This window comes from Nilaparvata lugens, chromosome 14, assembly GCF_014356525.2.
Source record: "Nilaparvata lugens isolate BPH chromosome 14, ASM1435652v1, whole genome shotgun sequence".
Classification (NCBI taxonomy): domain Eukaryota; kingdom Metazoa; phylum Arthropoda; class Insecta; order Hemiptera; family Delphacidae; genus Nilaparvata; species Nilaparvata lugens.
In genome coordinates, this window is record NC_052517.1 from 11,206,975 (window position 1) to 11,231,706 (window position 24,732).

The window sequence follows — 24,732 nt, forward strand, 5'->3', positions numbered from 1 at the left end:
ACAAAAAATTAAGGCTGTCCGGCTCGCAAAATTACTGGGTTCAAACCTCAGCTCTAGCTCAGTGGTAGACACATGAATTTTCCAAATACAATTAATCACCATAAGGTTCAATGACCGGTGATTAATAATTCTTACCGCTGCTTCTATGAAGTTCTTGAAGAATACCAGTGAGGAAATTAAAAGAATATTTTATGACTGATTATCAGTAACCATGCATCCACTAGAGAATGATAAAGACCAACTATAGTTTTTTCTAGTTGATTCTTAAAACGCTCGTCATGAATACAGGTATTCACCAATTTATCCTTCCAAAATTCCTTAGAACTTACAACGCCAATTCTTGAAGCTCTCTGGATCCTTATATGATATAACTGGAACCTTATATTAATATAATTTTTCAATATACTTGTTCTGGCAGACTAAAATGATTATCATCAAAGGATGATAAATACTGAATGCTCTTAATAGCCTAAGATCAATATTACTTGATTCAATAATTTTATGTGCTGCTGAATATTTACTGGTACTAAAACAGCTCAAACTGTATATCACAAGATGAATTAGGATAAAATAAATTTCTATGATTTGTATGCTGACATAAAACACAAAATATATTCCCATAAAACAGTGTATATAAAATATTCGATATCTATAATTTTTCAATATATATAAAATTTTCTTATATCTATAATTTTCCTAAATAAATTCTCTCTAAAATCTGAACAATTATCACAGGATTTAATAGCTTTCACAATAGCGAGTTTCAAATTCATAAATACATTATATTTAATACTGATGCTTAGACTTCCAGTCAATTCAAAATCCTACAAATAAAAACCTGTTCAGTCCATCGATTTGATATGGCTTGCTTTGATCAATTAGCAAAAATAATAATTAATAAATTAATATTCAACATGAGATCTCAGGGTTTTATATGAGTTCGGGCCGTGCATGGAAGTAAGCTTCCTACATATATCAAATAAATTTATAAAATGTTCTTATGAACTATGTGATAGTACTCAACACATTGTGACTTTTCTTTAATTTAAGTTAATTTTAATAGCGCTTTTAATTAATTTCCCCACTATACGTAGAAAGCCTAAAACGAGCTCGTTTGACTTATCACTCACATTAATGAAGTTCTCGACGGTCTCGTGGATGTAATTAATTATTTCCAATAATTAATCAGGCAGGCTCCTTTCGTCTCTGCTGGGCTAACGCGTGGTCCAGATTTCTTATAGATTTCTCTCCGAATTAAAGATATATTTATGGGAATTGATTGTAAATTACGAACTCTTCAATAACACTGAGTTAACAGATAATTTAACATTTAATACAAATATTTCACATTTAAAAAGAGGTTGGCTTGATAATTTTAAAATTTTAAAGGAAGAAAGAACCCTAAACTCCATGTGCATCCTCTCAGGTCAAGATCTTGAGTCAGAAGAAGGAGGTTTTCAGAAAAATTTATCTCTTCCTAGAACAATTTTGTAAGCTTCTTTCTGATTGGTCTTCAATTTAATAAACTCAATACAATTGGTCGCCTCAGAATCAGGGCTTCTTCCACTTTATAATAGAAAAAAAAATTAAATAAAAAGTTTTTATATAAATACATGTAGTGTTTATCTTAAATTAATTTCATAAATAAATCACAATATGCGATGTTAATAAACAATAGCCTAAACATTTAGTTTTTTATATGAGTTTTGTATACTCTGGATTTTCGTGCTTTTTAGATTATAATAAATATTTATACAGAAATAATAGTTGTCCGTATTTCTACACATCAACCTTCCTTAGTATATATAATATATCCTTTGTGAGTAAATTTTTATAATTCAACCTATTATACTGGTTGATCGAATGATCAGCTGATTCGCTCAGTATTGATTCAAATAATTATCGATTTATTCAAGATCGACTGATTCTTTTCAAAAATGTAAACAAATAATTCTAACCTCAACGTACATGCAAACTTTTATTTTTTATAATCCGCCAATAATAAGTAAGCTGCTTTATAATTTTTAATTTTGCCAATGGATTCTCATAGTTGTTGAATCACAATTATACATGTTTTCTTATCATTTTTGATAATACTATTACTCTTTATCGCTAACAATATCCGATTTAAGTTGATTGATCCTTTGACTAGGTCTAACTTCTTTTCCATTTTATAATTCTATTAAAATTCATTGGTTCATTTCAAAATATTTGATGATACTAAAGTACCACGTGACAGTTTCAAAATATGATAACAAAAGTAGCAATGCTTTGATTTAAGTGTTTTGAAATTAGTGGCAAGTTCAAGTTCTACGAAGATGGCGCCATCTCGGTGCACACACAAACCCATTGATATAGAGAATAAGATTAAGAAGAGCGAAGTCCGCTATGATGCCACTGCGCTAGTGTAGCTACCAGAAATTTCGGGCAAGAAGTCGGGTATTTGTATTCGCTGTGTAGAAAAAGAGCCTTTTTCAAATGATAATATTTTTTTATTGAAGCAATAAAAAATATTCAAAGTATGGCAGTTTCATGCAGTTGCTTATGGATGTACGAATCTGCATGCGCCAGATAAAAATATTTCTTTTCATACATAAGTATTTTTATATTTTCATCGGTCATGTTTCATGCAGGCTAAGCCTAGTGCCAAATGATCGTTTCAAGGAATATTGTGCTTGGGTGATTCATTATCATTATTTGCCAAGTAATAAAATATAAGTTTCGGTAATATTATAATAAATATTTTATTTCCATAGATCCAATATAGGTATCCATATTCCATTCCATTAATTTGTCTTATATTGTAATATTTTGTAAACTATGAAAATATTGTATGCTAAATTTGTATTATAAAAAATATTATTTGCTAAAATTGTCTATAAATTCTCCATCATTGCTATTGTTTTATTTTTCCCGTTCTTATAATATGTAGTTATTTATTATCTTTTATTTAATATAGGAGTATAAAGTATAGTTAGGTACCTACACTTAAGTTGCAAAACGAATGAGAAACAGTTTCACGAAATATTGTGATAACGGTTAATTTATTATTATTTGCCATCCAATAGAATACATGGTAATATTAGCGATTTATTATTTTTGTTTTATTTTTCCCGTTCTTATATGTAGTTATTTATTATCTTATATCAAATATAGGAGTATAGAGTATAGTTACTCTAGAACCTACTCTACTCAACCTACTCTAGAACATGGTACGCCATAGTGGAGTAGGTCATTTCCACACAGAAAACTAAACAAGTAGAGAACACATTATAGGAATCTTTTGTAACTAACTATTGTATGTAATATTGTTATTTATCTAATATTTTTGTAATTGATGTTGTAGTTTTAGTTTTTTTGGGAAATAAACATTTATTATTATTATTTATTAGTTAGGTAGGTACCTATACTTAAGTCGCAAAACGAATGAGGAACAGTTTCACGAAATATTGTAATAATGGTTAATTTATTATTATTTGCCATCTAATAAAATATACAGTAATATTAGCGATCTATAATTTTTGTTTTATTTTTCCCGTTCTTATAATATGTAGTTATTTATTATCTTATATTAAATATAGGAGTATAGAGTATATTTAAGTACCTATACTTAAGTTGCAAAACGAATGGAAACAGTTTCACGAAATATTGTGATAACAGTTGATTTATTATTATTTGCCATTCAATAAAATATACGGTAATATTATCGATCTATAATAAATGTTTTATTTTCCATATCCTGAATACATGGTAATAGGAAAATATAGTAAAAATGAGATTCATTTTCTAATAGAATGGATCAAAATCTGTAGTGAGGTAGGTTCACTAAATTAGATGTTTGGTCGAGTTAAAAATAATGCTCAATGAACAAATCATTTTGTATCATATGGTAATGGAAATGACGAAAAGTTGAAAAAAATTATATTGAAATCCATCAAGTATGTCGAAAGATATAACGCAATGAAAGTCGATGTTTTCCCATATAAGTCTGTCTGGGCGCCTGACTTCTTGCCCGATATTCAATGGCGACAAGAAATGAAGGAGGCATCATGCTTCCCATTGATATATATAGTTAGATGACTAAGCTATACCTTCAAGCGTTTGGAAGCATGATGCCTCCTTCATTTCTCGTCGCCATTGAATATCGGGCAAGAAGTCAGGCGCCCAGACAGACTTATATGGGAAAACATTGAGTTTCATTGCGTTATATCTTTCGACATACAGTACTTTATGGATTTCAATATAATTTTTTTTCAACTTTTCGTCATTTCCATTACCATATATACAATGATTTGTTGATTGAACATTATTTTTAATTCGACCAAACATCTAATTTAGTGGACCTACCTCACTACAGATTTTGATCCATTCTATTAGCAAATGAATCTCATTTTTACAATATTTTCCTATTACCATGTATTTAGGATATGAAAAATAAAACATTCATTATAGATCGCTAATATTACCATATATTTTATTAGATGGCAAATAATAATAAATTAACTGGTGTTTTTGTGTCCGGCTGTCCTCTAATAATTCATAATTTTTTGTCTTAGCCCAATATCAATCTAAAATAATATGAAATACTAAAATGGAGTCAGAAGTAAGTAGCCTACTTGAAAACTATTGTATAAACAATGATATCACAATTAATAGACGTACGATACATAACCTAAAACTCAGTAAAGCCTTTTTTAATTTAATACTATTGTATTATATTTATTATGATTATTTATATTTTATATCATGTTAAATTGAGGTTTTGAAGCGTTATTGAGCAATTGCTACATGATCATATTTACATTATATTATACATTAGAACATGTAAACAGGACTAAAATAAGCTCTCGGGTCTAAATCAACTTTCTGAGTCACGGGTTTATATTATGTTCTAAACTCCGGTGTCTATTAAGTTCTCGACTTATTCAAGTCCAGGACTTTAACGCAGAAAACATGAGGAAAATTGTCAATATTTTGCTGTTGTATTGTTGTCATTAGGCCTATAGCAAAACAGCTGATTGCAGTGGGATAATTCAAATGCTCTCCGAACTATTTTGTAACAATTATTTTGTGAAAAAACGTTTCAATTTCATTGTATGGTGTAGGTCTATAAATTCAAAGCAAAACTCAACCTTTTGAACCATGAATAAAAAATAAACATTTTATTCTACGTTATGCTATTATTTATTTATCATTGATTTTGGAATAAAAATTCTAGTATCCTACATATTGAGTTGGAAAACCTATTTGTTAAAAAAAACTGAAATAATAATTTATTATTGTTATATTATCTTTAATAATATGTTGAATATAGCATTGATTAATAATATTTACATTGGGAGATAAAATTCCAAGTCAATCCTTGTATTACTTTTCTTGAACAATTTTTGGTTATGTCACAGTTGTAAAATGAGGTTAGTTTTTTACGCATAATATTATGAAGAACTTTATTCCAATATAAACTCGCAAACTATGAATTTAGATGGACTAGTTCAAATAATTTGAGTATTCCATGACATTTATTTGGCTATTCATCTACTCCAAAACAATAACTGAATTGTGTTTGCTCGGTCAAGTCTAGAACTTAAATTTAAACCCTACCCCAGTCGAGGGTTTAAAATCATGCTGTTTTAAGCTCTGGACTTAACAATTTTTCATAAATCCTTGACTCGGAAAGAGACGAGAATCTAATACAAGTCCTGGACTTATAAGCCCTTCATTCAGAAAGCGAAATTATAAACTCCATGTCTTACATGATCTCTAAACACCAGGGCCTATTTGAGTCCTAGACTACGTTAACGCTCTGACTCGGAAAGCCAATTTTCTGACTCCAGAGTTTAAAGCCGGTTAAAGTCTAGAACTTAGCTAAATCCCGAGCTCGGAAACCATTACGGTAATTCAATCGTTTGTTATAATATTCAATTTATTATTGTAGTAAGCTTTACAATCATTTTAACTTCTAGTAATAACATTCAACAATCTTCAATATTTTGATAGTCACAGTGTTCACTGTTTTCAGTGTTCTCTAATTATATGTTTACTGATAAATATAATAATTTTATTCACTTTGGTAAACTTTGAATAGATTTCAGATCAAGAAAGAAATTGATGCATTAATAAATGCTTCAATGGATATTGACACAAGCAACTATGATTTATCCTTGAAGGCTGAATTAGACTATGAGAATCAGCCAATCGTAAGTCATTAAAACAATATTATGTCATTTAATTAAAATAAACTGGTTCCACCTAAATCACGGTACATAATTATCAAGTTGCACAGTAAAGAAAAAAGGGCATGAAATTTATGGTATAGGGATTTTAGGTTTCAAATCTTTATGTGATATTTTGTTTATCCAAGCCTATTATTGTTATTATTGTGTGGGATGCGTGGTAGTGTATGAATGGCACAGTATGAGAGACTAAGAGCATCACATGGCTAAGATAGCTTCACGAAAAAGAACTACCGGTATGTGGACTATTAGTTTGAGTAAGCAGTGAAATTTGGAACATACAAAACACCCAATTTCATGGTATTAAGCTATCTTTCCTCTATGGTTGCACCAAGCAAATGTTATCGTTCTCCAGGATCTTTATGAGAGTAGATTCATCTGATCTGAAGGAGTGGCTATAGTCAAGTGGATCAGATGCTGGCTTCATAATTTAGTGACCTGGGCTCGAATCCCGGACTGAACAAGATATTTTTCTCAGCAACTCTCATGTTTTAGATGACACATTAATTCGTCGATCCCGGCTGCCTGAAAACAGTCGGTAGGTCATGTCAGAGACCCTGAAATTGGTCAAGTATCTCATGTTCAAGATTAATGTCACTACTGAAATTGATTCTTACTTAGTAATCCTCCATTCTGTGAGATTTCAATAATTGAAGACACTTTGGAATGTTCTTGGTAACTGAAACCATTCTAATTCATTGCAGATGTCCACATGTGACCAGGGGACTGATAGCCAATCACCAGTCTCAGAGCACAATTCATTGAGTGTAAAATCAGAATCCAGGTTGACTAAGGCCATTGAAAGAGAAGTTTGTGGTAAGTATAGTGATAACATTGTTGATGTGTAGTATGTAATTCATAATTCAACTTGTATTTGCATTGTTTATTAGCTGTGTGATCAAGTTGCCTTCAACTGCACCAATCACAGGGTCTGTCTCAAAAACATTTAGAAATATACCGAAATGAGAGCAGCTGACAGTAGGGTGTGGAAACACTGTTGTAACATACACTCTATAAAATCAGTGGAAATGATAGGAACGTATTGTTGCCACCTATTTATCCCCAATGTTTTTCATAGTAGATAGCTGTGATGCAAGTTATCTATCAGAACTAATATTTATATATTTTTCATTTCCAATTATGATCAATACTGAATTCTATAGATTTGATATGCCATGGAATATTTTTTTTTTATTAAATATATATTCATAATTGGCAATGTGTATAGAATCTCACCTCAACAATATATATGCAATTTTTAGTATTTGTATTTCACTTTGTAGATTCTCCTCCCCATTTTAATCTCTCCCATCCTTCTCTTTCTCCTCATCCTCTTCCACCTCATATTCTTCCTCTTCTTCTTTTTCCATTTCTTTTCTCTTCTTTCTTCTTCTCATCCACATCTTACTCCTCTCCCATCTCCTCATCCTCCTACTGGTCCGTCAACTCTTCCTCCTCATTTTCTTGTACCTCCTCTTTCTTTTTCACCTCATCCTCTCCACCCTCTACATCATCCTCCTCCACCTCCTCCTTCTACTCCTCCTCCTCTTCTGCCTCTCCTTGACCTCTTATATTCTTCTTATGTTTTCTTTCAGGCCTTTCTCTTGACTTACCTGTAATATCCTTATCTACTAAATTCACTTATCATTCAATTCACTAAATACCCTTATTTTTGTGTTGACTCTGTTCACAACACATTCACTCTGGAGTGAATCTCATTTGCTTGTTTGTATTCCAGGTGGTAGAATAGCCAAAGTAGTATCAGTAAGGTTGGAGGATTCGTTTGAAGGCTGCAATCAACAGAAGTTGTGTCCTTACCAGGTAAGAGGAGTGTGTCTGTTTGAAAATGATTGAAAATCATTTCCATCTATTAGAAGCTCAAATCGATTGAATCCAGTTTTATATTTTCTTGCTATTAGAAATATAACCACTTGTAATATTTTACTATATAAAGACTCTTTGGTTGAGCATATTATCATATGTTTCATCATATTTGTAGGCATTGTATTACAAATTAAATGAATTTTTTTAATCTTCAAGACTGTTATCAATTGATCAATAAAAATGAAAGAAAGGCCCACAATTATTGTTACAAAAAACTACGAGGTCTGTTGCCTCTGGTTTTTTTGGGTTGGACTGTATGATACGAAAAAACACATACATCCAATTCAGCACACCTGTATTTAGACCCAGGAAAACAAATAGGAAAAATCACTTACCCCAATTCAAACTATGATGTGATATACCGATTTGTTACAAACAGGGTTTCAGGTGGTAAATTCGAATAAAGAATATTCAAGGAGACAGATGGGTGAAAACAAATTGATATTATTCTGCGATGGTGTGTGGTCCTTGTCCTCTTGTGGTCCTTTGTCCTCAAACATTTGAACTGACTGGATATAAATTTCACACAACATATTTTAAACGATTTAGGTCTTTGGCTTTCACTCTCAATATATATCTTCACAAACACAAGCACAAGTTATGAATCAATTATATTGCAATATATACTTTTGGTAAATGCTACTTTTTATTCCTACACTTTTCATTTCACATCATAAAAAAGCTATTCACCCTAAAACTGTTACAATCACCCTTCTACAATACAGTCTGCTAGTCATCTAAAATTAATGACCTCATAAACCACTGTGAATAATGTAGTCTATGATAATAATACAAGTCCTGGCATTGATTGTGAATGTGTTTGTGTTGCAGATGGCGACTGTTACTGTTAAAAAGGAGGAGGAGGAGGAGGATGATAGCAGCCAGCAACCAGCTGCAGTGGAAGATGATTGCATCCAACAACACTATCTAATCCCTGGCTACAACATGATCTTCATCAAAGATGAGGCATATGGTGAGATGCATTCTATTACTAACCGATTCTTGATTGACCAGGGTCTACACTCCTTGCTTGGGTGATTAGATTGTGGCCAGGTTCCTTACATGAAGTGGTTTGATGTTTGGGAGTGGAACTCCTGTGTAAATGCTACTCCTGAATGGGCTGTCTGCCACATGTCAACCATGCACATGTACAGAACAAATGTGTAGTGTGTTCAGATTATCCCATAAAATCGCATATATCAATCTAAAGATGTTTATGTTTTTGAAGGGACGGATTCAAAGATACAAAGGTTAAAAGAACCTCACACATCAACCGAAGCTTATTGTGTGTCCCAAAGTATGTTAGTGGGGCAAACAAACTTCTGTGTCCTTTACTTGGTCCAAGAGTTTTTTCCCTATACCAACATTCCATTCCTCACCTGGATGGTTGGAATCTAAAGATGATTGCCTACAAATTTTTATAAATTTGAACTTCTTCAATCTCATTAATTTCCTCTGATTGATTTAACTTTTATTACCACTGTCTCTATGTAACAACATGACAATTCAATATGACAATTCAACTTGACAAAAAATATGTATTTAGATGGAATTGATCATTATTAATGAGAATTAGGAATTAATAATATTGTATCAGATATGCTGGAAGGACTTGAAACACAGCTATCTACTATAGGAGGTGATAAAAGAAAACTCAGTTCCTAACATACATGTAACTTGATAATTATGTTATTATTAATCATTGCAGACGATCAAGAGGCTGAAGGAAGTGCAGTGAAGAGTGAACCAGAGATGTGGCCTTCAAACTGCAGCACATCTGGCCGAGACTATGCAACAGAAGTGGGTGGACTGAATGAGCATTCAATCTCTCCAGTGGAAAAGTGCACTGAGTCATCGGTGGCTGGTAAACAGACCAAGCTCTACAGCTGCGTTCACTGTAGCTTTAAAACACCACAGTTTAGTAATTTGAAGAGACACATTAGAAAACATACTGTAAAACATTTCAGCTGCCAGTTTTGTGACTACAAAAGTGCTCAGTTTGGTAATTTGGAAATACATACCAGAAAACATACTGGAGAAAAACCTTTCAGCTGCCAGTTTTGTGACTACAAAAGTGCTCAGTTAGGTAATTTGGAAATACATACCAGAACACATACTGGAGAAAAACCTTTCAGCTGCCAGTTTTGTTACTACAAAAGTGCTAGATTAGGTAATTTGAAAGCACATACCAGAACACATACTAGAAAAACAACTCTTAGCCAAGCATAATTTTGTCAACCCTCACTTTCTTATCAAACTTTATTAAAACAGTTATCTACTCTACCTTGAACCTTTCAATTAAACTTTATCTCCAATTGATTCAATTTATTTTATCAATAAGTAATAACTTGGTGGGTAAATCCTGCAGTAGAGTCTGCCATGAATGAGGTTAGTTCTCCTCTCTTTGTGGCTTCAAAAATCAAAAAAATTATTTGTGAATACATTAATAATTGTCACAGATCATATGAATATGGTTGGGATACAACAACAGGCTTGGCCCAAAACTGGTATTCCTCCAAATTTCATAAAGAATAACATTTTTTATGTTTTCCTATTTCAAATTTCAATATTTAAATCTTATTCAAGAACAACATATTTGTGTCATACTCTTGGTGTAAATGAGGCTTGTTTTGGCAGTAAGCTGTAAACCTATTTGAATTATATTTGAGAGTATTTCTATATATTTAATAGTATTATCTCGTCAGCTTACAAGCAGAAGGCACTAAGTCAAAAATGATAGTTTTGAGAAAAACTATTTTGAAAGTTTGCATGTTTACTATAATTATCTGTGTTACATAATACAATTTTTTCTACTCTGTCATTTGTCTTGAACATTTCTCTAATGATCTCACTCATTTTTAATGATATTGATAATTATTGATATCCAATAAATCCGATTTTCTGTGGAAGATACACGACTTAGTTCTTCCTGAATTGAAAAACTGACTGATGAGCAAAGAATTCAATGTTGATCGGTTCCTCCTATTGATAATCAGGATTATAAAAATGATGAAAGAAACATTAATTTTATCCTAGTATTAATTTTATTTTCGAAATTATATTTAACACTTAAATTGAAAATAATGAAGGTAAAAAAAATATTTTAAAAATAAATTATGAGAACTAATGAGTGTGAATCAAGAATCAAGAAATTAAAAACTTTGAGAAAGTGTTCTTATTAGGAAATAACTTCAAGAAATGTTCATAATATTAATTCCTCCTCATTATCAATTGGCAGCACTTCTTTTGCAGTGTCACTGGTTGGTAGTGATTCATACCATGGATGGAAGATTTCAGGAATAACTCCTTTTCTACACAGATCAAGTAGATCATTTTTCTTCTGCTTGGTGATACTTATTTGTGTCTTGTATAGGGTTAATTTCTTCAAATCATCAACTTGTTTGTAGCTGCTTGATGTTGGTTGTTGTCCAGGTCGCCGCGCACAAATATTAATCCTAGCGTAATCTTCTGAATAATTGTACTTGTACTGCAAGATGTTTGGTGCAGATTTTTCGTACTTGAAGCACTTCACCTTCAGCCAGTTGATTTTCTTACCATCTTCATCGACATTTTTATTTTTTATCATCTGGTCTGACAGATTTTTCAAGTCCAAAAAGTCACTGAATGAAAGTTGACATGTTCTGTATGGAGGTTTGTTGCTTTTTGTACTAGCTCTTGCCAACTTGAAAATATTTATGTAGTCATTCACACAGTAAATTGGCATGAATTTCTTCTTAGATTCAATACTGCTGTGCATTGAGTCCACTTCTATGAATGAGTGGCCACTCTCAAGAAACTTCTGTTCTATTATGTCTACATTGAATATTTGAACTGCATTCAGAAGAAGAGCTGCTACTTGAAGATTACGATTTTGCCCTCCACAAGTGTCTGAGAACAAAGTCAAATGTTTTATGTTCTCAGGCAAATTTTCAATATATTTGAGAAGACAGGTTCCAATTTCAGAGCTCCCTCTGTGTCCATCAATCTCCGTCCAAAAAAACACAAACCATTATTGGGAGCACTAGCCTCGTAGATTGTTAAATTGAATGCATTTAGTTTTCTTTTATAATAAGCTAATGATACATCACAGCTTGGTAATTGAAGCACGCTTTGTAAATCGAATGTGACTGACATAAAAGTGTTGTCTTTATTGGCCCGTTCATCATCTCTACGTTTTTCTCCCTGTGCCTCTGAGTCACGACGCCGATGCTCATTGTACTCGTGCTCTAAATCAGCTTTTTGTTCAACAGTACTATTTTCAAATCCATTACAAAGAACACACTGATCCTTTTTGGGATGAAAAAATGAATAGTTATAATTGTTACAAAATGTTCGCCTGTATGTAATTTCTGATACAATATCTTTTTGTTCATCACCATCCTCTTTGCATTTTTCTACATACAGAGCGTACATTTTTGATATAGAAAACTTTTTATCAAGATATTGTCTTTTTGAAGATTTCCTATCATAATGGCTCTCTACAGACGGGAAGGATTCTACGTGTTTTTTTTACTTTATTTACAATGTTATCGGGCGTTTTGTTTGCTGGAGATTTCTTTCCTTTGTTGTCTTTTAAGGCATAGAAACCTTGTTCATCTTTACCCGAAAATGCACTAATAATATCTTTATTCGAAATGCACAATGTCTTTGTAAAAAATGCCATACAAACTCTGAATTCGGAGTCTTTTTCAGAAAAAAGTATTGCTTTGCATTTGTTCGAGCACACGCATCATTGATGCGAGGTCTCCGAGACTTATGCTCTGATATTGCAACATTTATCAAAATGAAATCTTTTTTCTCTCAAATGTGCTCAAAGCCCAATATTTTTCACATAATCTTATTCTCTCTTCTTCATTGAAGATTTCATTACATTTTGAGCAATCAATTGGCTTTGGTTTCTTAGCTTTCAAATTTCCTTTATAGTCTGAGTAAGGAAGACAGCTATCTCTCAAACTCTTATTTTTTTCTCTCTTCCAATTATTTTTATTCTCTCTTGTCCACCTACTTCTCTTTTTTATCTTATCTTCTCCATCAGTAGGAATTCTATCTACATCAGTAATATTACCATGTACTTCAGTAAGAATACTTCTTTCCTTTAGTTGACCTACTTCAATAATTTCTACTTTACTGTCCTCAGAATCACTCCTTTTGTCACTTCTTGAGGGTAAATCATCTTTTAAATGAATATCAGTAAGAATACCTTTCCTTTCTCTTGGTACTTCAACCTCACTGTCCTCTGAATCACTCCTAGAAGGCAAATAATCTTCATCATAATTATCACAATCACTAGCTCTCAATGTTTCTTCTGCTACACATTCTGTATCCCTGTCCTGATTTGGAACGTTGAATGATGAGAGCTGGCTGATATCAGTGTGTTCTATATTAATTGTCTCATAAAAGTTCATATCAATAGCCTCAATAATTTCTCTGTTCTCACTGACATCCACAGTAAGAAAGTTCAAGTCACCAACCTGGGAAACTTTTTTTGATGTTGTAGTCACTGTTTTCTCTGCTTGAAAATCGAGATTCCCACCTTGAATAAGAATTTCTGCTGATGTGTACGGATCCAAATCACTGTTACTTGCTGCATTTTCCACCAGTAGGCCTAAATCATCCTGAACGATTTCTGTTGATGTGAAGTTTAGTTGGTGATCAATCTCGTCTGATGTGACATTGCTTAATTTCACAGGTGAGAGCTCAGTGTAGGTTCGATTTCTGGGTTGATCCACTTCATTTGAATTGAATACCTCTCCTAGTAAACCTGGAAAAAAACAATAAGCTCTATAGATTTTACAGTATCGATGGTGATCAATCAAATGAATACCATTGTGTAAGTGCAAAAAAACTGCTCACCAAATTACGGTATTGATGTTTTAATTATTATGTAACTTATGTTTAAGAGTAAAATTTATCACTGGATAGATCATGATTCAATGGCTGAAGCCTATGCTTTCCATCAGTAGCCTATACTACAAAATAAAAGATGCATGACATTTTCTTGGTTTTCTAAATTGATGTTTTAATAGGAGTGGTTCGTAGCCTTGGCAGCTGAGGCGTCTGAAATTAGATAAATCAGCTGCAGTCAGATAAAATCCACTGGGCCCGGGTTCGAGCCTGGTTGACAGAAAAGATTTTGACAAATTACAGCCACTCCCGTCTTTTCGGATGGAGACGTTAAGCTGTCGTTCCTGACTGCCTAAAAAGTAGTCATCATATCTCATCATCACCCCACTCATTATCCACGCACAAGCCTAGAGCTCATGTGGGCATCATCCTCAGCAAAAAAATTTGTCATATGGATTGAAAAGTGAAATTTATTACTGGATGTAAGTTGATTTACTGGTCATGACTTAATGACTGTAGCATATATAAAGAAGTATTCTTACTGAAGTACATGGTAATATTACTGATGTAGATAGAATTCCTACTGATGGAGAAGATAAGATAAAAAAGAGAAGTAGGTGGACAAGAGAGAATAAAAATAATTGGAAGAGAGAAAAAAATAAGAGTTTGAGAGATAGCTGTCTTCCTTACTCAGACTATAAAGGAAATTTGAAAGCTAAGAAACCAAAGCCAATTGATTGCTCAAAATGTAATGAAATCTTCAATGAAGAAGAGAGAATAAGATTATGTGAAAAATATTGGGCTTTGAGCACATTTGAGAGAAAAAAGATTTTATTTTGATAAATGTTGCAATATCAGAGCATAAGTCTCGGAGACCTCGCATCAATGATGCGTGTGCTCGAACAAATGCAAAGCAATACTTTTTTCTGAAAGAGACTCCAAATTCAGAGTTTGTATGGCATTTTTTCAATCCTTTCCACTTGATTTTTTTTGTTCAAATTGTATCTGAAGACTGATAATTTGGAATCTAGAATCAAACTTTCCATAGATAATATATATATATATTAATGTATTTGATAAGGTCAGACAGGAGTCCTTTGCTTGATATGGGGAATAAGATATCATTATTTTATTATATGATATACAATTCAGGAGTAGCAATAATAAAGTGGATTAAATGCTGGCTCTGTAATCCAGAGGCTTAATCTAGAATCCCAGCCTGGTCAATTCATTTTTTCTTGGGTCTGTAATAGTGTGATATTGAGAGGCTAGTATTGTAGTTGTTTTTGTGTATCTTATATTATTTTTCAGGTTTTTGAACTGGAATGAACTTTGATTTTTACTGTTTGTTGAACCCTGCGTTTTTAGTGTGAAAATTGACTCTGTCTTGTTTGAATTTGCTAACTTGTTGCTTAGTTGTCAAAATTAAAGCAATTTTCGTGCATTTTTCAAGTACAGATTCAATTTCATGTTGAAAAAGCCACTGTATTTGAAAATTGTACGAGCATTGACCTTTTTGCAGCTTTGGCTTTACCACTGGAAGTTATGCTCAACACTCGTGGAGGGGGAATAATTTTCAGTGAAAAGGCCACAGTTCAAATTGAGACGTAACTGGGAAAACATGTAATGGTGTGCTAGCCTCGGTCCTCTGATTGGGCCCATTTCCCATTCAGAGGGACAAATTGTTAAGTTTTCAAACAACTGATGGATTATTTTGGTTAGCAGCTAAATGTTTCAACTGTAAAACTAATAAAAACAAATTCATAAAATCTCCAGAAGATAATATAGTAGAACAAGAAATTGAAGCTAACGAAATACATAAACCTGTTATTAAAAAATTCCCTAGAAAAAAAATTTTAATATTAGAGATTGATGATTTATGGGCCATAGATCTTATGATATTTGATAGGTATCATGAACAAAATGATGATTATAGATATATTTTAAATGTTATTGATACATTTTCAAAATTTGTATGGGTTCAACCATTAAAACAGAAGAATGGATTAGAAGTAACCAAAGCATTTGAAAAAATTCTCAAAAATACTAAAAAAGTCAATCATAAATCTCCAAATCTTATACATTCTGATAAAGGTCTTGAATTTAGAAATAAAGAATTCAATAATATATTAAAAAATATATAAAATAAAAATATATCATACAGAGAATGAAGAAAAAAGTTCAATAATTGAAAGATTCAATAGAATAATAAATTGAAAGTAATTTTTGAAATTAGTAAAAATTTTAGATGGATTGATGATATACAAAATATTAAAGATTATAATAAAATACAAATACAAAGATTATATATATTACAAAACATAGTACTATTAAAATGAATCCTTTAGATGTAAATAAGAATAATGATGATATATTATTGAATACAGTTTATAATTTTAAAACTTCAAATAATATTATTAAACCACAGTTTGAAATAGATTATAGAGTAAGAATACCATCATTTAAAAAATAATTTGAGAATAAATATAAAAATAATTGGACTAGAGAAATATTCATTATCACTGAAATTATCTATACAGATCCTATTACTTATAAATTGAAAGATTTGAATGGTGAACATATAATTGAAAGTTCCTATGAGATGGAACTTAAAAAAAACTTTATTATATTTTTTTCTCTAATAAATGGATCTAAAAAAATGTAGTAAATGTGGAATAGACAAAACATTACATAACTACTTTTATCATAAAACAGGTAAAAATAATCTTTCAAGTTGGTGTAAAGAATGCCATTTAAAAAAAACTCTAAAATACTTTGAAGATAATAAAGAGAATCTTTCGAAAAAATATCCATGTGATGTTTGTGGAAGATTAATTTCCAAATGCTATTCAGCAGTACATAATGAAATGAAATGCCATATATTAAACTTCAGAATTAATTTTTATTTTTTAATTCACTCAAGATTGATTTGATTTCAGAAATTTTAGAATCAATTTCAATCAATAAAGCATCTTTTACATTATTAAATATTCTGTCTCCATAACTTTCAATAAAATTAGTTATACCTTTTTGAGCTTTAGTTAATAAATCATTTATCAAACCATTACCATTTTGATTATATAATAAAGTTGATCTTAAACCTTTTCTATTTTTTAAAGCTTCAGTTACATTTTTGTATTGTCCATTAGTTAAAAGTACTTCATTATCTCCATTTGATAATTGATCATAACTTAATCCAATTGTAACTGTTTTTTGTTTTTTTCTGAGCTATTCTAAGATTATTTTTTTGTCTTTCTGATAAATTAACTTTATGTTTTTTTAAATCCATTTATTATATATGAATTTTATTAAATCAAATTAATACCATTTATATTAATATCATAAATGAAATGCATTTCAGAAAAAACAATGGTATAAGCTATTGTTCCATTATCAGCATCTGGAGCAGTTACAGGACTTGTAAAATCAAGTTCTATTAATATATCACTTTTTGTTTGTCCTACATTTGTAGGATGCAAATGTGTATCAATTACAACTATTGGATAAGTTTCAATAAAATCATCATAGTTTAAATAAACATCATCATCTCTAAACATAACTTTTCTAAAACTATGATACATATCATAAAGAATAGCTGTTCTTTTATTCACAAAATCTAAATTTTCTAATTCATTTGGATATCTTTCAACATTTATTTTCACTATAGCATTTTTAAATTTAACATGACCACAATTTGATGGATCTTTCAATTGATCATTCAATCTATCAGTTTGTAAACAAATTATTATAAATCTTGGATTATAAACATTTCTAAAAGAATTAGTTATTTCAAACCTGAAAGAAGATCCAAATACTCCTTTTTTATCAATACATTGCCATTGAAAATGATCATATTTTAATTTTTTTTCATCACTTAATGATTTCAGTTTATCAATTATTTGAATTTTAGCAGTACTTGAAAATTCTACAATTGGAACTCTTAATTTAAAAGATTCAATAACAATCTTACCTTCTTGTGGCTCAACTGATCCTTGTGTGCATCTTTCCATCTATATAAGTATAGCATCATGATCTTCAGATCTAGTAAATTTATTTCAAACCCTCCTTTAAAAATTGGATATCTAAGATAATCAACAAATCCAAGACCTAATTGATTTAATGAACATAATACTTCAAATTTTCCTCCATTATTAAATTTAGAAACAAATCCTGTATGATTTAAAGTTTGTTTTTGAGAATTAGAATATCTCATTAGTCCTTTTATTAGTCCTTTATTCCAGAAAAATCTACAAAATTGATTAATTTATTGTGTTTTCTAAGTTCTATTCTAGAAAATAAAAATGGTAAAAAATTATCAATTAGTTTAATAGTTGATTTATCTCCATAACTACCTGCACCAGCTTTTTTAATTAATTTTCCAGTCACATGAATTTGAAAATTAGCCTTATAAAAAGAATCTCCATGATCAACTTTGAAAGTTGTTTAATTGTTTGGTGAATTGAAATTCAATTCACCTATGGGATTTATTGTCCTATATTCACTTTTGATTATATCATCAAAAAATTCTTCAAATAATTTATTCATTTATTACAAAAATCTTTCAAATATATTTTATTAAAATTTAAAGTTTTTTTATTAACATAACATTTTGATTTTTTCAATTTTATTTATCAATTGTAAAGATTTAATTTTAAAATTAAAAGTTTTTTTATTAACATAACATTCAGATTTTTTCAATTTTATTTATCAATTGTGAAGATTTTATTACTTTCCTTGCCCTATTACCATAGGTAAGGGAAGTATTGCTTTCCGAAAAAAATTAAGGTACCCCAATTTCTATACGTTTCAAGGTCCCCTGAGTCTGAAAAAGTGGTTTTTGGGTATTGGTCTGAATGTGTGTGTGTGTGTGTGTGTGTGTGTGTGTGTGTGTGTGTGTATGAGTGTATGTGCGTCTGTGTACATGATATCTCATCTCCCAGTTAACGGAATGACTTGAAATTTGGAACGTAAGGTTCTTAAACTATAAGGATCCGACACGAACAATATAGATCAAATGCAATCCAAGATGGCGGCAGAAATGGCGAAAATGTTGTCAAAAACAGGGGTTTTCGCGATTTTCTCGAAAACGGCTCCAATGATTTTGATCAAATTCATACCTGAAATAGTCATTGATAAGCTCTATCAACTGCAACAAGTTCTATATCTGTAGAAATTTCAGGAGCGTTGCCCCATCTATGCAAAGTTTGATTTTAGATTCTCAATTATCTGCCTTCATATACAATTTAAACAAAAAATTCCAAGTGGAAAAGATTGAGCATGAAAATCTCTGCAATTAATTTCCAGTAACATTTCCACCTAAAATTGAAAATAAGCTTGATATCTGTATAATGTGATTATTAAATTGCAAACTGTTGGCAACTGTTGGTTCTATTAAATCATTCACTACGTAGAGATAGCAGAAACCATCATGAAAATCATGAAAAATTGATTTTTTTTATTTTCTCGAAAATCTATGATGTAACACCATCATGAAAATCATGAAAAATTGAAATTTTTTATTTTCTCGAAAATCCATGATGTAACACCATCATGAAAATCATGAAAAATTGAAATTTTTATTTTCTCGAAAATCCATGATGTAAATCTCAGAAAATCCATGATGTAGGCTAACCATCATGAAAATCATGAAAAATTGAAATTTTTTATTTTCTCGAAAATCCATGATGTAACACCATCATGAAAATCATGAAAAATGAAATTTTTTATTTTCTCGAAAATCCATGATGTAACACCATCATGAAAATCATGAAAAATTGAAATTTTTTATTTTCTCGAAAATCCATGATGTAAATCTCAGAAAATCCATGATGTAGGCTAACCATCATGAAAATCATGAAAAATTGAAATTTTTTATTTTCTCGAAAATCCATGATGTAAATCTCAGAAAATCATGATGTAGGCTAACCATCATGAAAATCATGAAAAATTGAAATTTTTATTTTCTCAAATCCATGATGTAAATCTCAGAAAATCCATGATGTAGGCTAACCATCATGAAAATCATGAATAATTGAAATTTTTTATTTTCTCGAAAATCCATGATGTAAATCTCAGAAAATCCACGATGTGGGCTAACCATCATGAAAATCATGAAAAATTGAATTTTTTATTTTCTCGAAAATCCTGATGTAAATCTCAGAAAATCCATGATGTAGACTAACCATCATGAAAATCATGAAAAATTGAATTTTTTTTCTCGAAAATCCATGATGTAGGCAACCATCATGAAAATCATGAAAAATTGAAATTTTTATTTTCTCGAAAATCCATGATGTAATCTCAGAAAATCCATGATGTAGGCTAACCATCATGAAAATCATGAAAAATTGAATTTTTTATTTTCTCGAAAATCCATGATGTAAATCTCAGGAAATCCATGATGTAGGCTAACCATCATGAAAATCATGAAAAATTGAAATTTTTATATTCTCGAAAATCCATTATGTAAATCTCAGAAAATCCATGATGTAGGCTAACCATCATGAAAATCATGAAAAATTGAAATTTTTCATTTTCTCGAAAATCCATGATGTAAATCTCAGGAAATCCATGATGTAATTCTCAGAAAATCCATGATGTAATCTCAGAAAATCCATGATGTAGACTAACCATCATGAAAATCATGAAAAATTGAAATTTTTTATTTCCTCGAAAATCCATGATGTAACACCATCATGAAAATCATGAAAAATTGAAATTTTTTTTTCTCGAAAATCCATGATGTAAATCTCAGAAAATCCATGAGTAGGCTAACCATCATGAAAATCATGAAAAATTGAATTTTTTATTTTCTCAAAATCCATGATGTAAATCTCAGAAAATCCATGATGTAGCTAACCATCATGAAAATCATGAATAATTGAAATTTTTTATTTTCTCGAAAATCATGATGTAAATCTCAGAAAATCCATGATGTGGGCTAACCATCATGAAAATCATGAAAAATTGAAATTTTTTTTTTCTCAAAAATCCATGATGTAAATCTCAGAAAATCCATGATGTAGGCTAACCATCATGAAAATCATGAAAAATTGAATTTTTTTTCTCGAAAATCCATGATGTAGGCAACCATCATGAAAATCATGAAAAATTGAAATTATTTATTTTCTCGAAAATCCATGATGTAAATCTCAGAGAATCCATGATGTAGGCTAACCATCATGAAAATCATGAAAAATTGAAATTTTTATTTTCTCGAAAATCCATGATGTAAATCTCAGGAAATCCATGATGTAGGCTAACCATCATGAAAATCATGAAAAATTGAAATTTTTTATTTTCTCGAAAATCCATTATGTAAATCTCAGAAAATCCATGATGTAGGCTAACCATCATGAAAATCATGAAAAATTGAAATTTTTCATTTTCTCGAAATTCCATGATGTAAATCTCAGGAAATCCATGATGTAGGCTAACCATCATGAAAATCATGAAAAATTGAAATTTTTATTTTCTCGAAAATCCATGATGTAACACCATCATGAAAATCATGAAAAATTGAAATTTTTTTTTCTCGAAAATCCATCATGTAAATCTCAGAAAATCCATGATGTAGGCTAACCATCATGAAAATCATGAAAAATTGAAATTTTTATTTTCTCAAAATCCATGATGTAAATCTCAGAAAATCCATGATGTAGGCTAACCATCATGAAAATCATGAAAAATTGAAATTTTTATTTTCTCGAAAATCCATGATGTAAATCTCAGAAAATCCATGATGTAGGCTAACCATCATGAAAATCATGAAAAATTGAAATTTTTTATTTTCTCGAAAATCCATGATGTAATCTCAGAAAATCCATGATGTAGGCTAACCATCATGAAAATCATGAAAAATTGAAATTTTTTTTTCTCGAAAATCCATGATGTAAACCATCATGAAAATCATGAAAAATTGAAATTTTTTATTTTCTCGAAAATCCATGATGTAAATCTCAGAGAATCCATGATGTAGGCTAACCATCATGAAAATCATGAAAAATTGAAATTTTTTATTTTCTCGAAAATCATGATGTAAATCTCAGAAAATCCATGATGTAGGCTAACCATCATGAAAATCATGAAAAATTGAAATTTTTTATTTTCTCGAAAATCCATTATGTAAATCTCAGAAAATCCATGATGTAGGCTAACCATCATGAAAATCATGAAAAATTGAAATTTTATTTTCTCGAAAATCCATGATGTAAATCTCAGAAAATCCATGATGTAATCTCAGGAAATCCATGATGTAGGCTAACCATCATGAAAATCATGAAAAATTGAAATTTTTTATTTTCTCGAAAATCCATGATGTAACACCATCATGAAAATCATGAAAAATTGAAATTTTTTTTTCTCGAAAATCCATGATGTAAATCTCAGAAAATCCATGATGTAGGCTAACCATCATGAAAATCATGAAAAATTGAAATTTTTTATTTTCTCGAAAATCCATGATGTAAATCTCAGAAAATCCATGATGTAGGCGAACCATCATGAAAATCATGAAAAATTGAAATTTTTTATTTTCTCGAAAATCCATGATGTAAATCTCAGGAAATCCATGATGTAGGCTAACCATCATTTAAATCATGAAAAATTGAAATTTTTTATTTTCTCGAAAATCCGTGATGTAAATCTTAGAAAATCCATGATGAAATCTCAGAAAATCCATGATGTAGGCTAACCATCATGAAAATCATGAAAAATTGAAATTTTTTATTTCCTCGAAAATCCATGATGTAACACCATCATGAAAATCATGAAAAATGAAATTTTTTTTTCTCGAAAAATCCATCATGTAAATCTCAGAAAATCCATGATGTAGGCTAACCATCATGAAAATCATGAAAAATTGAAATTTTTATTTTCTCGAAAATCCATGATGTAAATCTCAGAAAATCCATGATGTAGGCTAACCATCATGAAAATCATGAAAAATTGAAATTTTTTATTTTCTCGAAAATCCATGATGTAAATCTCAGGAAATCCATGATGTAGGCTAACCATCATTTAAATCATGAAAAATTGAAATATTTTATTTTCTCGAAAATCCGTGATGTAAATCTCAGAAAATCCATGATGTAGGCTAACCATCATGAAAATCATGAAAAATTGAAATTTTTATTTTCTTGAAAATCCATGATGTAATTCTCAGAAAATCCATGATGTAGGCTAACCATCATGAAAATCATGAAAAATTGAAATTTTTATTTTCTCGAAAATCCATGATGTAAATCTCAGAAAATCCATGATGTAGGCTAACCATCATGAATCATGAAAAATTGAAATTTTTATTTTCTCGAAAATCCATGATGTAACACCATCATGAAATTCATGAAAAATTGAAATTTTTATTTTCTCGAAAATCCATGATGTGAATCTCAGGAATCCATGATGTAGGCTAACCATCATGAAAATGATGAAACATTTTTATTTTTCATTTTCTCGAAAATCCATGATGTAATCTCAGAAAATCCATGATGTAGGCTAACCATCATGAAAATCATGAAAAATGAAATTTTTATTTTCTCGAAAATCCATGATGTAAACCATCATGAAAATCATAAAAATTGAAATTTTTTTTTCTCGAAAATCCATGATGTAAAACTCAGAAAATCCATGATGTAGGCTAACCATCATGAAAATCATGAAAAATTGTAATTTTTTATTTTCTCGAAAATCCATGGTGTAACACCATCATGAAAATCATGAAAAATTGAAATTTTTTTTTCTCGAAAATCCATGATGTAAATCTCAGAAAATCCATGATGTAGGCTAACCATCATGAAAATCATGAAAAATTGAAATTTTTTTTTCTCGAAAATCCATGATGTAACACCATCATGAAAATCATAAAAATTGAAATTTTTTATTTTCTCGAAAATCCATGATGTAAATCTCAGAAAATCCATGATGTAGGCTAACCATCATGAAAATCATGAAAATTGAAATTTTTTTTTCTCGAAAATCCATGATGTAAATCTCAGGAAATCCATGATGTAGGCTAACCATCATGAAAATCATGAAAAATTGAAATTTTTTATTTTCTCAAAATCCATGATGTAAATCTCAGAAAATCCATGATGTAGGCTAACATCATGAAAATCATGAAAAATTGAAATTTTTTTTCTCGAAAATCCATGATGTAAATCTCAGAAAATCCATGATGTAGGCTAACCATCATGAAAATCATGAAAAATGAAATTTTTTTTTCTCGAAAATCCATGATGTAAATCTCAGAAAATCCATGACGTAGGCTACCATCATGAAAATCATGAAAAATTGAAATTTTTTTTTCTCGAAAATCCATGATGTAAATCTCAGAAAATCCATGATGTAGGCAACCATCATGAAAATCATGAAAATTGAAATTTTTTTTTCTCGAAAATCCATGATGTAAATCTTAGAAAATCCATGATGTAGGCTAACCATCATGAAAATCATGAAAAATTGAAATTTTTTATTTTCTCGAAAATCCATGATGTAAATCTCAGAAAATCCATGATGTAGGCTAACCATCATGAAAATCATGAAAAATTTAAATTTTTTTTTTAAAATCATGATGTAAATCTCAGAAAATCCATGATGTAGGCTAACCATCATGAGAATCAAGAAAAATTGAAATTTTTTTTTCTCGAAAATCCATGATGTAAATCTCAGAAAATCCATGATGTGGGCTAACCATCATGAAAATCATGAAAAATTGAAATTTTTTTTTCTCGAAAATCCATGATGTAAATCTCAGGAAATCCATGATGTAGGC

General features: G+C 30.3%; 2 protein-coding genes across 2 annotated transcripts in view; one reads left to right on the forward strand and one right to left on the reverse strand.

Annotated features, from left to right (window-relative positions):
* Window positions 1-24,732, reverse strand: part of LOC111058137 (sodium channel protein Nach) — a 475,868-nt gene that overhangs the window by 407,294 nt on the left and 43,842 nt on the right. The window lies entirely within an intron of this gene.
* On the forward strand, window positions 4,493-10,400 carry LOC111044896 (zinc finger protein 513-like). The gene is made up of 5 exons (XM_039440757.1): window positions 4,493-4,603; window positions 6,938-7,049; window positions 7,972-8,054; window positions 8,949-9,090; window positions 9,826-10,400. The coding sequence occupies exons 1-5, from the start codon at window positions 4,592-4,594 to the stop codon at window positions 10,344-10,346; spliced, it is 870 nt and encodes a 289-aa protein (XP_039296691.1). The 5' UTR covers window positions 4,493-4,591; the 3' UTR covers window positions 10,347-10,400.

Bases quoted from the DNA above. Each gene is read 5' to 3' on its own strand.
- LOC111044896 (XM_039440757.1), top strand. The intron at 7,050-7,971 runs GTAAGTATAGTG...TTTGTATTCCAG, and splicing joins CATTGAAAGAGAAGTTTGTG to GTGGTAGAATAGCCAAAGTA. The intron at 8,055-8,948 runs GTAAGAGGAGTG...TTTGTGTTGCAG, and splicing joins AGAAGTTGTGTCCTTACCAG to ATGGCGACTGTTACTGTTAA.